Genomic DNA, 18,795 nt, shown 5'->3' with positions numbered 1-18,795 from the left:
CACTTTGCGCACCAAGGACGTTATAAATCCTTGTTTCGCACTTACCCAAAGTATCAAACGGCACTTCGACTGGGGCAATGACGTATATGAGAAGGATAAGTCACATTGAGTTTTGGGCAAAGACAGCGCAGGCGCTTTTGTGTTTGTGCACTGACCGTGACGTTGGGCGACGACTGATTTCCTTTGATATCCGCCGTCGCAGCCTTTGATGTAGCATGGGGGTGCGAGGGTTACCGTCTTACTTACTGAAGCGTGCTGCCATTTCATGAGCGGTCGTATTTTTTAAACGATAGTTTAAGACATTTCTTCTAAATCTTCCGTCTTTAAAGCAAGTTATACAGTAAACGTTGTGAAATTTAATTTACTTTACATTGGCGTTTCGTTTGACTCGAGAAGACAAGTATTTGTTGAGAAAAACGGTTTTTATTCCCGGTTCATAAGCGTCTCGCGTGGTGTTTAGTAGTGTAAAGAGGACAGACACGAATCCTTCTCACTTATAAATCCTTGGACTGGGGCAACTCAAACGGCAGAAGCAGAAACCCCGGATCGTTTTCCTGACGATGTTTCTCCATTTAGTTTTTCAAGCGTCCAAGTGATATAGAGTAACATGGCTACCGCCGAAGACGATTGCGAGAATGACCTTACAGAATTTTGTAATTATCCTATTGAGGACGAAGTGGTTGAATCAGAGAGGAGATCTATGTGTTCGAGATGCGGGTAAGATGTTCATCGTTTCATACTTCGATAACGTCTGTACATGTACTGTATGTGTTGTACGATATAGAGTCAGTGAAGAGGGTTCGATCATACAGTAACGTGTGCCAAAAGTCTTCGTAATTTTTATTTTTCCCTATATATTCTATGTAATTTTACATGTTTTCTTTTATTTTTCCTGATCTCATCTATTGGCAGATTTTAACCAATTTTGGCATACTTGTAGAAAATTATCTACACTTTCAGCTCAAAATATTTGTATAATTTTCCGATATTTTGTTTTCAAAATATATTTTTTTTTGTGCACCACTTAAACTTTTGACGTCATTTTCTTCTTTATTCTTACCAAAATGGCAACGATAAAGTTATGAAATATGGTTTTCTCAAAAGTGCATAAAGGAAAATTATGTAAATATTATGAGCTGAAAGGGTAGATAATTTTCTACAATAATGCCAAATTTGATTAAAATCCACGCCTAGATGAGATCAGGAAAAATCTAAGAAAAAATGTAAAAGATACATAGAATACATAGGGAAAAATAAAAAAATACAAAGACTTTTGGCACAAGGCTGTACATGTATCAGGTCGGGGAAAACCACCAACTTGCGTATTATACACAAACTAGAGTATTATACCCCAATTGGAGTATGGATTTGTTCCTAAAAATAGCCTAAATCGCTGAAATCTCAACTTTTGCTATACTTTTCAAAAAATCGCATTAATATATGCCAAGATAAAGTACATATTACTGAAATTTATGCAGCAGAAGCGTTTGTTACTTCTCAAAGTATTCAGCCATCGACACTAACGTAAGACCGGGGGCCCGAGGCCCCTTAAATTTGCTACGGGCCCCCTGATTGTCTGCCGTTTGTGGCCCGGCGGGCCCCTGACTATTTTTACAAGAAAAATAATATTAAGAACAGGTAATCCACTGAATTTGCATTATGTCGAGTGTCTACCGATCTAACTACGAGCACTAATAATTCAGTCGCACTCTCGCAAACGTGTAACGAACGAATAAGGTACGTGAATCTTTGATGTTAGCGGCATCACCGAAACGCTTGTTATAAATACAATCCAATCCCTTCCTATCATAAGCGTCGGAAAGACTTTGATTACATTCCAAGATGTCTTTTTTGAGTAGATGGTTGGGAATTAACTCCTCCACCAGCGAAAAAAACAAAAACCTCTCAGGAAATACAACAAAGTAATCAAATATATGAAAAAATGAAGAATCTGATGATGATGATGAATTCGATAATATATGCAAACAAGACTTGTTGCAGTTACAAAGGAAAGCATTTAAGCTTTTAATGGAAAATTGAAAATAAATATGAACAATCAACGATCAATTTTTGTGTGATTTTCTTTTATTAAACCTACTGAATCTAAATTGGTTCAAAGGAAAAACATCTCCGAAAAGGAAGAAATTACTTCATTCATCAATATATGATTGTTCTAGAAAAATTAAAAATATCGATATTTAATTTGATCAAAATCCAGGGCCCCCTGATTTCCATCAGGGCCCCCACTTTTATCATCAAAGGAGCCCGGAGGTCTCCTAAGCAAATAAAGTTAGTGTCTAAGCCTGAGTATTGCATCTATTTTCAATACTTTCCGACATGCACATAAATATGATTTTGCATTTGTATTCTGTTTCAAAGTTAAAATGAATGTGATTTGTGAAAATATTTGGGAAAAAAATCATTTTAGAGCATTTTTATCTATTTTTAGTAACAAATTGGGGTATAATACTCCAGTTTGCGTTTAATACGCAAGTTAGTGGTTTTCCCCAACCTGTGTATCTGTCTATAGGCCGACTGCAGCTGGCCCACTGTACTGACAGTTTTACCTTCAGAATATCATACATTTGTATGGACAGGTCAGGGAGCTCGAGAAAGTCCTGATTCAACCAAAATAGTGGAATAAACCACCTTCTAAATACATCTATATGATTCTTTCAGAAGAGGTAGAGTGAGGCACAGGGACTTGTAACAGTTTTGGGACACTCCAGTATATGCAGGATAGTCCTGCATTTGAGTACGTAACAGTCCTGTATATGAGGGATAATTTTGTAACGCAAATGCAGGATTCTGTGAAATGAAAACGGATTAAGTTGTTTTTAAACATGTCTATCAAAAAAGGGCATCATAATTTTCACATGGCAACATCACTTATACAACTTTCCACATTATTACTCAAATGGAAACAAATTTCATTATCTAAATGTTTGTACAAGTCACAAACAAAATCACCTCTATTGCTTACTATGGGGTTAAAAATAGAACACAGGTAAAATTCAATCAATCATGACATTTGTACTAAATTCCCCTAATGGCTATACACTGGAGAGCACCTAAATTGTCATTTTGTGACAAAGTGAGATAATAGAATTCAATAGTTCAGACACAAAAACATGGAGTCTTCCATCAGTTATATGTCTATCTAAAGGTTATGATGCCCTTTTTTGATACACATTTTTTTAAAACAACTTTATCCATTTTCATTTCACAAAATCCTGCATTTGCGTAATAAATGTATCCCTCAAATACAGGACTATTACTCAAATGTAAGACTATCCTGCATATACGGGAGTGTCCCCAACCTGTTGTAACATAGGTTGCAGAGCCTATATATATATTAAAGTAAAGCACCTAATCTATCATTTTTAGCTCACCTGGTCCGAAGGACCAAGGTGAGCTTATGCCATACCGTGGCGTCCGGCGTCCGTCGTCCGTCGTCCGTCGTCCGTCGTCCGTCCGTCCGTCCGTCCGTCAACAATCGACTTCTTCTCCATAACCGCTGGTCGGATTTCAACAAAATTTGGCTGGTAGCATCCTTATGGGCTACTAACTGAAAATTGTACAAATGATGGGTCTGACCCCCCAGGGGCCTGAGGGGCGGGGCCAAAAGGGGTCAATTTGGCTATTTCCATATAAACGACTTCTTCTCTGAAACCAAGCATGGGATAGCACCCATAATGCAATGGTAGCATCCTTATAGGGTGGGGATTCAAAATTGTACAAATGATGGGGCTGACCCCCCGGGGGCCTGAGGGGCGGGGTCAAATGGGGTCCATTTGGCTATTTCCATATAAACGACTTCTTCTCTGAAACCAAGCATGGGATAGCACCCATAATGCAATGGTAGCATCCTTATAGGGTGGGGATTCAAAATTGTACAAATGATGGGGCTGACCCCCCGGGGGCCTGAGGGGCGGGGTCAAATGGGGTCAATTTGGCTATTTCCATATAAACGACTTCTTCTCTGAAACTAAGCATAAAATAGCACTCATAATGCAATGGTAGTATCGTTATAGGGTAGGGATTAAAAATTGTACAAATGATGTGGCTGACCCCCCAGGGGCCTGAGGGGTGGGGTCCAAAAGGGGTCAATTTGGCTATTTCCATATAAACGACTTCTTCTCTGAAACCAAGCATGGGATAGCACCCATAATGCAATAGTAGCATCCTTATAGGGTGGGGATTCAAAATTGTACAAATGATGGGGCTGACCCCCAGGGGGCCTGAGGGGCGGGGTCAAAAGGGGCCAATTTGGCTATTTCCATATAAACGACTTCTTCTCTGAAACTAAGCATGGTATAGCACCCATAATGCAATGGTAGCATATTTATAGGGTGGGGATTCAAAATTGTGCAAATGATGGGGCTGACCCCAAGGGGGCCTGAGGGGCGGGGTCGAAAGTGGCCAATTTGGCTATTTCCATATAAACGACTTCTTCTCTGAAACTAAGCACGGTATAGCACCCATAATACAATGGTAGTATCCTTATAGTGTGGGAATTCAAAATTGTGCACATGATAGGGCTGACCCCCCGGGGGCCTGAGGGGCGGGGTCAAAAGTGGTCAATTTCCATATAAATGACTTTTTGTCTGCAACTAAACATGGGATTACGCTCATAATGCAATGGTAACATCCTTATAGGGTTTGGATTCAAAATTTTGCAAATGATGGGGCTGACCCCCCGGGGGCCTGATGGGTGGGGTCAAAAGGGGTCAATTTAGCTATTTCCATATAAACGACTTCTTCTCTGCAACTAAGAATGGAAGAGCACTTATAATGCAATGGTAGCATCCTTATAGGGTTGGGATTTGAAATTGTACAAATGATAGGGCTGACCCCCGGGGCCTTAGACGGCAATAGATGCGAGGTCAAAAGGTCAATTAGGCTACTATTTTCATATAAATTACTTTGTCTCTGAACCTATGTATTGGATAGCATATTTGTATGGTATCAATAGCATCATTGTATGGTTGTGATTCAAAATTAAACTTTGGGAGTCAATTTTGTGCTTATTTTTCTAATTGTCTGAGTCTTGTGATAATTACTAACAAAAAACCAGGTGAGCGATACAGGCCCTCTGGGCCTCTTGTTTTGTTTGTTTTATAAACAATTACCAAATGAAATAGTTGTATAATAATTATATACATGCATTGTTGAATGCAGTTTATATGACAGATAAAATGAAGAGTTATGCTATCAGACGATTTTTCCTTATTGATGTACATATTCCTTTTTGTATTGGTAATATTGTGTGCATTGAATTACTGCAAGAAACCATTTTTTCATGACAATCATAGCCTTGCTGAATTGCTGATATTGAATACATAAAAACAATATAGCCTAGAATATACTTTTACTCTTCACTTTAAAGCAAGACAATGCAAGTTAAAAAATATATGCATTTGAGATTAAAAAAATTATGATAAAGTTTTCTTTCTTCAAAATTCGTTCCGAGACTAGCCTACCCCTTGCGTTTCAAAGGAAGGGCAGTCACCATTTTCTTTTAACTTTGCTTGGATACAAAATGTACAACACGCCTTCCAACCCCTATATAAAGTGTGTGAATCACACACATACATGCAATCAGTTGAACGATCGCTGTTCAAGGTGTAATAACTAACACCTGACCAGCTCTAGATCTACTGTACAATATTCCCAAGATGACTTTTTATGTGTAACCTGCGGCTGTGCCTTAAGAATAAAATGATTAGAATGTTCAATGTTTTCTCAAATAAACTTTCCATAAAAAAATCATAGATCTATATATATCAGTTGAATAAAAAGTAATGAATGAACTCATACCTTCTTTCCACGTGCAAGATCCCTTTTGATTATAATGTAAACAAACTTGAAAATTCTAATAGCAGAAAATATTGTCAAACTAAAAGTAAACACTGCACTCACCTGACAAGGTTTCATTAAAGTAATATTGTCAGCTAGATCCTAAAATATGTCAATTACAAGCTAATAAAACACTGATAAATATACACTAGATTTCACATGTACATGTACACTTGTGTGTCTTCGGTAGTTCAAGGATTTATAAGCGAGAAGGATTCGTGACTGTCTCTTTACAATACTAAACACCACGCGAGACGCCTATAACCGGGAATAAAAACCGTTTTTCTCAACAAATACTTGTCTTATCGAGTCAAACGAAACACCAATGTAAAGTTTATTAAATTTCACAACGCTTATAACTTGTTTTAAGGACGGATAATTTAGAGAATATGTCTTAAATTTTCGTTAAAAAAAATATGACAGCTCATGAAACGACGGCCCGCTTCAGAAAGTAAGACGGTAACCCTCGCACCCGCAAGCTACATCAAAGGCTGCGCCGGCAGATATCAAAGGAAAATCAGTCGTCGCTCAACGTCACGGTCAGTGCACAAACACAAAAGCGCCTGCCTTGTACTCCCCCAAAACCCAGTGTGACTTATCCTTCTCATATACGTCCTTGGGTAGTTTATATATAAAGTGTCACTTGTGCGAAACAGTTGGGCACGTGCACGTGGCCAGTTGAGTACATGTACATTGGGTAAGATAGTATACGTGGAGATGTGTTGATGGATTATTTTTGGATTTCTATTCACTTGTGTGGAAAGTTCATTTTGTGAAACATCTAAATGACAGCCTTCAGCTTTGAGGAGTTGACATGTTTTCTTGCTAAAACAAGCCACACAGCTTTATAGGTAAGACCTTTGTTTACGTATAAGTAGGTGATACACAGTGAACAACAGCTAGGTGAATATATATGTATACATGACTGAGCGCACGTGTGTCAATTAATTCAAGCGCTTTATATAGGGGTCGGTGAGCGCGTCTGAATACTGGTAGAGAGAAAAACAAAAATGGCTGACCTCAACAGGGGAATGTCTCATTAAACGTTTTTGAAATACAAGACTTATTATATTTATTTATTTTTTTTAAATCTAATTGAATACTTTTTAACTTGCATTGTCAGCTTTAAGCAAATTAAAACATGTGACTGCGAGTGCAACTACAACGTCATTCTCCCTTGCCAGCAGGTGGAATATTCTAAAGCTATCACTGTTCACTATACCTTTCAAGGGTTTACTTTTTATGAATGTTTTTAGTAATGATTTTTAAAATGTTATTATTTTGTAATCTCCTATAAGTGTGACTTTGAATATGTCTTACACAACATAGGATCCCAAATCTTGTTGTGACTTGTGGGTTTTGATTTACTGAGAATTTTTTTCACCTAAAACATTGATTTATATTTTACTGAGACATCTCTAACAATAAGTATTATTTTTGAGGTTTTTCATGTCTCTGACAACTGTTAAAAATAATGGAGGGGGAGACAAAATTTAATTATTTCTATCCCAAAATTGCATTTCATATAGATTAGATTTGACACATCTGCTAAACAATATATTTTACATATGTTTTAATGTAAAGTCCAGTTTGCAAAAGCATGCAATATACAAATAAATACGTAATGCTGTGTATGTTGTAGCCGCCCCATAACTGTTTGTTGGTGTCCTTATCTACCTAAAGAGCGACTGGATGTGAAAACAAATATCTACATTCTACAACATCCATACGAGGTATTTCTTTTGATGATATTCTACCAATTAAATGTTATACATGTATATAAATAGAAAATCTCCAAGGAATGTCAAATTTAAAATACCTAACTGCATAAAAAATAGGAGTTAATATACTGTATTTATTATAGTGTTGTGTTGGCAAACTTTGTGAATACATGGAACAGTTAATTATTCTTTTGTAACACAGATAGAAGTCAGCACAATTCAAATGTGACATTTGAATAATTGGTAGTTTATATACATGAATGAAAGCTGATTATAACAGGTTCGTAAGGATCATGTAAATGTGTTCTCCAATCTCTCAACAATTTAGACATTGATAGTAGACCTAGAGTAATTCTCATTTTGTATGTTGTAGGATGAGTAAACATTGACAGTAGACTTAGAGTAATTCTCATTTTGTATGTTGTAGGATGAGTAGACATTGACAGTAGACCTAGAGTAATTCTCATTTCGTATATTGTAGGATGAGTAGACATTGACAGTAGACCTAGGGTAATTCTCATTTTGTATGTTGTAGGATGAGTAGATATTGACAGTAGACCTAGAGGAATTCTCATTTCGTATGTTGTAGGATGAGTAGACATTGACAGTAGACCTAGAGTAATTCTCATTTCGTATGTTGTAGGATGAGTAGACATTGACAGTAGACCTAGAGTAATTTCTCATTTTGTATGTTGTAGGATGAGTAGACATTGACTGTAGACCTAGAGGAATTCTCATTTCGTAGTTGTAGGATGAGTAAACATTGACAGTAGACCTAGAGTAATTCTCATTTCGTATGTTGTAGGATGAGTAGACATTGACAGTAGACTTAGAGTAATTCTTGTTGGATGAGTAGACATTGACAGTAGACCTAGAGTAATTCTCGATTCGTATGTTGTAGGATGAGTAGACATTGACAGTAGACCTAGAGTAATTTTCATTTAGTGTGTTGTAGGATGAGTGGACATTGATAGTAGACTTAGAGTAATTCTTGTTGGATGAGTAGACATTGACAGTAGACCTAGAGTAATTCTCATTTCGTATGTTGTAGGATGAGTAGACATTGATAGTAGACTTAGAGTAATTCTTGTAGGATGAGTAGACATTGACAGTAGACCTAGAGTAATTCTCGATTCGTATGTTGTAGGATGAGTAGACATTGACAGTAGACCTAGAGTAATTTTCATTTAGTGTGTTGTAGGATGAGTGGACATTGATAGTAGACTTAGAGTAATTCTTGTTGGATGAGTAGACATTGACAGTAGACCTAGAGTAATTCTCATTTCATATGTTGTAGGATGAGTAGACATTGACAGTAGACCTAGAGTAATTTTCATTTAGTGTGTTGTAGGATGAGTGGACATTGATAGTAGACTTAGAGTAATTCTTGTAGGATGAGTAGACATTGACAGTAGGCTTAGAATAATTTTCATTTTGTATGTTGTAGGATGAGTAGACATTGACAGTAGACTTAGAGTAATTCTCATTTCGTATGTTGTAGGATGAGCAGACATTGTCAGTAGACCTACAGTAATTCTCATTTCGTATGTTGTAGGATGAGTAGACATTGACAGTAGACTTAGAGTAATTCTCATTTGGTATGTTGTAGGATGAGTAGACATTGACAGTAGACCTAGAGTAATTTTCATTTCGTATGTTTTAGGATGAGTAGACATTGACAGTAGACCTAGAGTAATTCTCATTTCGTATGTTGTAGGATGAGTAGACATTGACAGTAGACCTAGAGTAATTTTCATTTCGTATGTTTTAGGATGAGTAGACATTGACAGTAGACCTAGAGGAATTCTCATTTCATATGTTGTAGGATGCGTAGACATTGAAAGTAGACCTAGAGGAATTCTCATTTCGTATGTTAAAGGATGAGTAGACATTGACAGTAGACCTAGAGGAATTCTCATTTCGTATGTTGTAGGATGAGTAGACATTGACAGTAGACCTAGAGGAATTCTCATTTCATATGTTGTAGGATGAGTAGACATTGAAAGTAGACCTAGGGTAATTCTCATTTCGTATGTTAAAGGATGAGTAGACATTGACAGTAGACCTAGAGTAATTTTCATTTCGTATGTTGTAGGATGAGTAGACATTGACAGTAGACTTAGAGTAATTCTCATTTCGTATGTTGTAGGATGAGTAGACATTGACAGTAGACTTAGAGTAATTCTCATTTCGTATGTTGTAGGATGAGTAGACATTGACAGTAGACCTACAGTAATTCTCATTTCGTATGTTGTAGGATGAGTAGACATTGACAGTAGACTTACAGTAATTTTCATTTTGTATGTTGTAGGATGAGTAGACATTGACAGTAGACCTAGATTAATTCTCATTTTGTATGTTGTAGGATGAGTAGACATTGACAGTAGACCTAGAGGAATTCTCATTTCATATGTTGTAGGATGAGTAGACATTGAAAGTAGACCTAGGGTAATTCTCATTTCGTATGTTAAAGGATGAGTAGACATTGACAGTAGACTTAGAGTAATTTTCATTTTGTATGTTGTAGGATGAGTAGATATTGACAGTAGACCTAGAGTAATTCTCATTTCGTATGTTGTAGGATGAGTAGACATTGACAGTAGACTTAGAGTAATTTCCATTTCGTATGTTGTAGGATGAGTAGACATTAACAGTAGACCTAGGGTAATTCTCATTTCGTATGTTGTAGGATGAGTAGACATTGACAGTAGACTTAGAGTAATTTTCATTTTGTATGTTGTAGGATGAGTAGATATTGACAGTAGACCTAGAGGAATTCTCATTTCGTATGCTGTAGGATGAGTAGATATTGACAGTAGACCTACAGTAATTCTCATTTCATATTTTGTAGGATGAGTAGACATTGACAGTAGACCTAGAGTAATTTTCATTTCGTATGTTGTAGGATGAGTAGACATTGACAGTAGACCTAGAGGAATTCTCATTTCGTATGTTAAAGGATGAGTAGACATTGACAGTAGACCTAGAGTAATTCTCATTTCGTATGTTGTAGGATGAGTAGACATTGACAGTAGACCTAGAGTAATTCTCTTTTTGTATGTTGTAGGATGAGTAGGCATTGACAGTAGACCTACAGTAATTCTCTTTTCGTATGTTTTAGGATGAGTAGACATTGACAGTAGACCTAGAGTAATTCTCTTTTTGTATGTTTTAGGATGAGTAGACATTGACAGTAGACCTAGAGTAATTTTCATTTCGTATGTTGTAGGATGAGTTACACAAAGGCTACACTACCACTAATATTTAGTACAAATACATGTATATTAAATACAATATTCATTTTAAACTATGAAAAGGGACATCTTGTCCTAACGTTTTGTCGATTGTGTTTATTGTTAAATATCGTTCAGTCAGGACGTCATACTGTACTGTCATAATATTAATAAAGCTGCTGTTTTATTTAGCACACACCTGATGGATATAAAGATTTGACAATGTAACTGTATCCTGTTCATGATCAGTCAGAAACATGCAGTCTAGGTTTGTACCTATGATGTAGCAGTATTTGTAATACATTATCTATTATTATTTAGTCACCTTGACAACTTAAGACAACTCCTGTAATACAAAATGTACATTGTTTATTATCATTCAGACATCCAGACGACTGAAGACAACTCCTGTAATACATTGTTTATTATCATTCAGACATCCAGACGACTTAAGACAACTCCTGTAATACAAAATGTACATTGTTTATTATCATTCAGACATCCAGACGACTGAAGACAACTCCTGTAATACAAAATGTACATTGTTTATTATCATTCAGACATCCAGACGACTTAAGACAACTCCTGTAATACAAAATGTACATTGTTTATTATCATTCAGACATCCAGACGACTGAAGACAACTCCTGTAATACATTGTTTATTATCATTCAGACATCCAGACGACTTAAGACAACTCCTGTAATACAAAATGTACATTGTTTATTATCATTCAGATATCCAGACGACTGAAGACAACTCCTGTAATACATTGTTTATTATCATTCAGACATCCAGACGACTTAAGACAACTCCTGTAATACAAAATGTACATTGTTTATTATCATTCAGATATCCAGACGACTGAAGACAACTCCTGTAATACATTGTTTATTATCATTCAGACATCCAGACGACTGAAGACAACTCCTGTAATACAAAATGTACATTGTTTATTATCATTCAGACATCCAGACGACTGAAGACAACTCCTGTAATACATTGTTTATTATCATTCAGACATCCAGACGACTTAAGACAACTCCTGTAATACAAAATGTACATTGTTTATTATCATTCAGACATCCAGACGACTGAAGACAACTCCTGTAATACAAAATGTACATTGTTTATTATCATTCAGACATCCAGACGACTGAAGACAACTCCTGTAATACAAAATGTACATTGTTTATTATCATTCAGACATCCAGACGACTGAAGACAACTCCTGTACATACATTGTTTATTATCATTCAGACATCCAGACGACTTAAGACAACTCCTGTAATACAAAATGTACATTGTTTATTATCATTCAGACATCCAGACGACTGAAGACAACTCCTGTAATACAAAATGTACATTGTTTATTATCATTCAGACATCCAGACGACTGAAGACAACTCCTGTAATACAAAATGTACATTGTTTATTATCATTCAGACATCCAGACGACTGAAGACAACTCCTGTAATACAAAATGTACATTGTTTATTATCATTCAGACATCCAGACGACTGAAGACAGCTCCTATGTTATGTCAAGGACTGGTTCCTGGAAAATGTCGCATCTTTGTGGGCAAGAAGTTCTCTGAACATAGGTAAAAACAATTTTTTTTTAAATTATTCAATTACAGAATTAAAGATATTAAATTATATAATGACATAATTAAAATATATAGGATCTTCAATGAGTGTTCATTTCATATGAGATTTTATGAAAAGAGTCTAAGAAGTCAATTTATTGTTTTTTGTCTGACGTTACAATGGATTGCCATCCAATGGCAATATTGCTGCAGGTTATATTACACAAGTGACATACACAAAAATATTACACGGGCGAAATCACTGGATATCAAGGGGATTATGAGATAAATAGATTAGATTTATTACAAAATAAAATGATAGCTTTTGAAGGCAGATCCCCCTCTTGAACTGCATATACAGTACTTGAAGCGTGTAAACGTTCCCTCGAAACGAGCGCAAATGCAAAACGCAAACGAAATGTTAAACGAAAAAAGAACAAAAATGAATAGCGTAAAACGAAAAAACGTGTTTCTTCAAGCGCTAAACGAATAACACAAATGGAAAACGAAAAAACGTAAACAAAGTTAAAGCGTGACCGGAAGGCCAGAATGTGATCATAAATGTCGATCGGGACTCTGGTAGCTTAGTGATCCGGATTCTGAAAGCGATGTCTATTTCACGTTCGCATATGAAAAATATATCTTGTCTTAGAAAATATGTAATTGTTATAAATATATTACCAATAAGTATGTGATTACGTATATATATTCAAGCATTTCTACATTTTTTAGGGTGAGCGTACTCTCGCTCTATTGTTTTCCTTGTCGGATGTGGAGTCTGTGTACATCCGCTATGCGCAGGTTCCAACTGCGCACGTGATACCGGAAGTCACTGTCTTATACCGTTTAATAGATTTTGCTGTGATTTAGTGACACCAACCTTTCAAAAATAAGAAAAAACTATCAGCGATTTTCTCCTGTAAATACGACATTAAACAGTGCTAACCACGTTCATTTTGTGTAAACTTCAAGGGGCGTACAAACTCTTGCATCGATCACGATATTCTAAGCATCTGATCGAATTTGGAAACCTCCGGAACAATACAATGCGAAATAGGTTTATGTAGTCAATAAAAGAAAGTGACGAAACGGATAACTTTTAGTACCAGTCAAAGACATTTACAGTGTTACTCAGCAGATTATATTTAAGTTATTTCACATCATCCTAGGTCCTAAGTATTTCACATCATCCTAGGTCCTAATTATATAAGTATACATATACATTGTACTATCGCTTCCTAACCCAAGTGACCATAGACTGTATTTGCTATGGTTCTAATAAATATTTATAAAATCACCCAGCCTTGCGTAAGAGAAACAGAATTAAAAAACATTATACAATATCAGTCCGGGTGCCTGAGCACTAGATCTAATGTACGCAGAATGGCATTCAAGCATGACCTAGGTATTAAGTCACAACGTGCACGCATACCAAAAATACAATGATCAATCATATCATTGAGGAATACGTGTATAAATACAGAAATACAGTTGAATGTATCAACTGTCAGTTCATGTTGTACGATTATGTATATATATACGTCAATTATGATTTAATATCTATTGACTTTGGTCCGTTCTTAATTTTTCATAAAATATGTAAAAAAAATATTCATTTTAAATACTATATTAAGCGATGGTTGAGATATTATTAATTGTGTTATTTTATTATCAAAATAGTGTGTATCACTAGAAAATAATGTGATCCAATGCTTACAGTGCTGAGTCGAATATGATTTTTAATACAATGCGACTAGCGTTTGTATTAATGCTATCCGGTTTACCATGATGTGTAGAACTGAGTAGGACATGCCCTATAATGACATCTAGTGGTGACCTCTTAAACCATTCCATTCATAAACTTCCATTCATAAAAATCCCTATTTATTGAACAATATTCCTTTTGGCCAATCAAAATGTTGCATTCCCTTTACTGCAGTATGCTGTCATGGGAAGCTTGCCTTATGATTGGTGGAATTGACACAGCCTCTGTATAATATACACACACATACTCCCTAAACTGTGTCTACATCTGTATACATGTACATACAATCAACATCTGGTTGTGACTCCTCCTTCGGACCAATCAAAATGTGGCATTCCCATTACTGCATTTGTGTGTATGCAGTCATGGGAAGCCTGCTTTCTGATTAGTGGAATTCACACAGCCTCTGTGTAGAATATACACACACCTACTCTACATGTGTACACACTCCTATGTCCAACTTACATAAACACTGTTAATGACAATACAAATTGGAATTACTTAAGGCTTACAGATCTAGATCTCAGAGTTAAAAGTAAACTTATCTGAGTTTCTTTCTGTGTACATTATAGTTATGTTTTAAAATGATTATTGATAAGGCTGCCCTCATGTGTGCATGGTTTCACAATACATACATAACTGTGCAACACAAAAGTCAAGAGTGTAGGACAAAAACTCATTTTTGATGAATATAAGACTTAAATGCTTTCTTTATTTTGAAATTGTTTAATTTATGTAGGAATTTTTATTAAGAAGAATTTCAAACAAATTATATACATTAGTTGAATATTCTTGAAATAATTGATATCAAAGTCGGTCACCCTACCACCAGACATTAGACTGCTGATAGATATGCAAAAAGCCTTCAATCAAACTTAATTTTCCAGGACCTACAGTATCTGTTTTCTGGAGAATGGTGCATCTGCCTAACAGCTTGATGTTTTTATACGGATTGGTCAAATATTCATCAAGAATTAATTATTTTTTTCACAAAACCAGAGTGGTGTATCAAATGTCATATAATCAACAGGACTTGATGGCAGTACTGAATTCATCAAATTCATTTAATTTCATTCTAATTTTTCTGTATCTGCATGCTGCGTTGTATTTGCAGTACTTTGAGTACTTTGATTTTATAATGTATGCACCAGTGAGTTATTATGACCAGCAGTACGACGTCCTGTGGTGTGAGTTCACACCTGTCTGTAACCCTTCATTCCACTTTATCGAGCCCTGCGGGTGTGTTTTAACAAGTGCACATGTACAATGTACCTATCAACCTGGAGCAGAAAGGTATACAAATGATCCTTACTATTAAACAATGTGTGTACGTTACATGTACCAAATTTAATTAATGTCTTGATACAAAAGGAATTTTTTTTTTAAAATTTTATTTGTGTATGTTTGCTATAATGTCTAGAACATGTAAATTTATTGGCCTACACCGTCAATGGACTCCACTTTTAGTTAATTAGCCAACACATGCACAGTCAACCATTCCTTATCCAATATCAATGAATAAAATCCAGTAAATGAATTGGAACGCAAACGCACGCAAATGCAAAAGAACGAAAGCTCAAACGAATCAAAACACAAACGAACGAAAACGCGAAACGCAAACGAAAAACGGTCGACCAAACAAAACGCAAACAAAACTAAACGAAAGAAACGCAAACGAATCTGGAACGCGTTTGAGGGAATGTTAGACGCATTCAGTACTGTAGCAGTTATTATCACCAGTGCCATTACTCATGATGACAGTCAACACCCATGTGTGGAGTGGATCGTTGGCACCAGTGATTTGGAAATAAAGAAGTAAATATTTTGGTGTTTTAGGTATCCTGAAGTTAATGAGATTCTGAAAGCTGCCAACACTCTCCTCCTTTACCCTGGAGATGATGCTACAGACATCCAGAATCTTCCCCTCCAATACCACACTTATAACCTGGTGATATTGGACGGCACCTGGGCACAGGCAAAGAATATTTATTGTGCAAACAAAATACTGTCCTACCCAAGAAAGGTGTGATAAATCTTTTACTATCTTAAATGTCCATAACAGGGCCTTAGAATTAAATCTGCTACTCATTTCACTTCAATAAATTGTATTATGTACATTGTACATGTATAAAACATATATACATATAAGTGTAAGATACCAGACTGGGTCTATATAAATACTGCAAAATATTCTCATATTATGTCAAAGATGTATAGCTTATCTTTATTAATTTTAAAATAAAAAAAGATTTATGTAATACAAAGAAACATATACAATCTTAAAATGTTGTAGGTAATACAAAGAACCATATACAATCTTAAAAGGTCGTATGTAATACAGAGAAACACATACAATCTTAAAAGGTTGTATGTAATACAAAGACACACATACAATCTTAAAATGTTGTATATAATACAAAGAACCACATATAATCTTTAAAGGTTTTACGTAATACAGAGAAACACATACAATCTTAAAATGTTGTATGTAATACAAAGAACCATATACAATCTTAAAAGGTTTTGTGTAATACAAAGTCACACATACAATCTTAAAAGGTTGTATGTAATACAAAGAACCCCATACAATCTTAAAAGGTTGTATGAAATACAGAGAAACACATACAATCTTAAAAGGTTGTATGTAATACATAAAACATACAATCTTAAAAGGTTGTATCATACAAAAATGTTGTTTGTAATACAAAGAAACACAATCTAAATCTGATTCTGTTTGTTCCAGGTACAGATTAATGATCTAATTAATGATCTGTCTGTCTGATATTGTAGGTACAGATAAAATGATCTAATTAACGATCTGTCTGTCTGATATTGTAAGGTACAGATAAATGATCTAAATAACGATCTGTCTGATATTGATAGGTACAGATAAATGATCTAATTAACGATCTGTCTGTCTGATATTGTAGGTACAGATAAATGATCTAATTATCGATCTGTCTGTACTGTGATATTGTAGGTACCAAGATAAATGATCTAATTAACGATCTGTCTGTCTGACATTGTAGGTACAGATAAAATGATCTAATTAACGAATCTGTCTGTCTGATATTGTAGGTACAGATAAATTATTCTAATTAACGATCTGTCTGTCTGATATTGTAGTACAGACAAATGATCTAATTAACGATCTTTCTGATATTGTAGGTACAGATAAATGATCTAAATTAATGATCTGTCTGATATTGTAGGTACAGATAAATGATCTAATTAACGATCTGTCTGTCTGATATTGTAGGTACACAGATAAATGATCTAATTAACGATCTTTCTGATATTATAGGTACAGATAAATGATCTTATTAAATGATCTGTCTAATGATCTAATTAACGATCTGTCTGATATTATAGGTACAGATAAATGATCTAATTAACGATCTGTCTGTCTGATATTGTAGGTACAGATAAATGATCTTAATTAAAGATCTGTCTCGTCTGATATTGTAGGTACAAAGATATTCAGTTAATTTGAACAATATTAAAGTTTAAAAAATAAACGTTATATACTATACGTCTCATTAACACAATAACAAATAAATAAAAAACACTGTTATTTTGCCTTTGGGTCACTGCGCACAACCGTAACTTTCATATCATACTAGTATAATAGTGCCAACGGAATTTTTTCCGGTATGCAATTGAATAATTTTTCATATATTTTTCAACTTGAAGCAACATTAGCAGCTCCAAACTGTTTCAAGGGCGGTAATTGTGTAAAATTAAGTAAACTTTTGTAACTTGAAGAAAAGGTACTACAATCGTATCCTGACTGCAGCGTTTTTGTGATAGGTGTGAACAAAATAACCTGATTGGTCAGCGGTGGCGCTTCTTTAAAAAACAGATATTCCGGTATTTTCTATATCTACATACAAATGATCCTAAATTAAACGAGATCTTTCTGATATTGTAGGTACAGATAAATTATCTTATTAACGATCTTTCTGATATTATAGGTACAGATAAATTATCTAATGAACAATATGTCTGATATTGTAGGTACAAATATAAATTATCTAATTAACGATCTGTCTGTCGATATTGTAGGTACAGATAAATCTGACAACCCCTATCAGTAAGTATGTGATCCGGACACAGCCCACAGACTCTGCTCTCTCTACGCTGGAATCTGCAGCTGTAGCTATATCAGTGTTTTTGGAAAATCGACCCGATATATTTTGAGGTAACTAAATATCCGAGCTTTCTCTAAAAATGTCTTCGTTTGGTATTTTTAAAACCAACATGCTATATTTGACAAGAATACAGAGTAAAAATATTTGATGAATTAAAATTTTGGGATTAGTTAAAGGAATTTCTATGATTTCTAGGTCATCTAAAGGGTCAGGATGACCTATTGTCACCATGCTTCATGCTGTTGTCGTGCGCCATCAGCTGTCCGCCATGCGTAGACTTTTCATTCAAACGATTTTTTCTCAACAACCGAGGATGAATGTTCAAATGAAATGACCTTGATCTCCATTCAAGATCACAGGGGTCAAAAAGGCAAAAGTACTTTAAACAACATCTTATCAAGAACCAAAAGGCCCAGGTACTCATCTTGGGCTTGTGACATATTATGGGATGAAGGGCTAATAAGTTTGTTTCAAATGA

The 18,795-nt window shown here is 35.3% G+C and overlaps 1 protein-coding gene across 1 annotated transcript; it reads left to right on the top strand.

Moving 5' to 3' along the window:
* Positions 1-529: 529 nt before the first annotated feature.
* LOC138332859 (tRNA-uridine aminocarboxypropyltransferase 2-like) lies at positions 530-18,366 on the top strand. The gene is made up of 5 exons (XM_069280824.1): positions 530-717; positions 7,502-7,592; positions 12,322-12,416; positions 16,003-16,189; positions 18,232-18,366. The coding sequence occupies exons 1-5, from the start codon at positions 608-610 to the stop codon at positions 18,364-18,366; spliced, it is 618 nt and encodes a 205-aa protein (XP_069136925.1). The 5' UTR covers positions 530-607.
* The last annotated feature ends 429 nt before the right edge of the window (positions 18,367-18,795 follow it).

Source organism: Argopecten irradians, chromosome 10 (genome assembly GCF_041381155.1).
Source record: "Argopecten irradians isolate NY chromosome 10, Ai_NY, whole genome shotgun sequence".
In the NCBI taxonomy this organism is placed as follows: Eukaryota; Metazoa; Mollusca; class Bivalvia; order Pectinida; family Pectinidae; genus Argopecten; species Argopecten irradians.
Note: the sequence above shows the minus strand (reverse complement) of the source record. Positions and strands in the feature narration are given on the sequence as shown.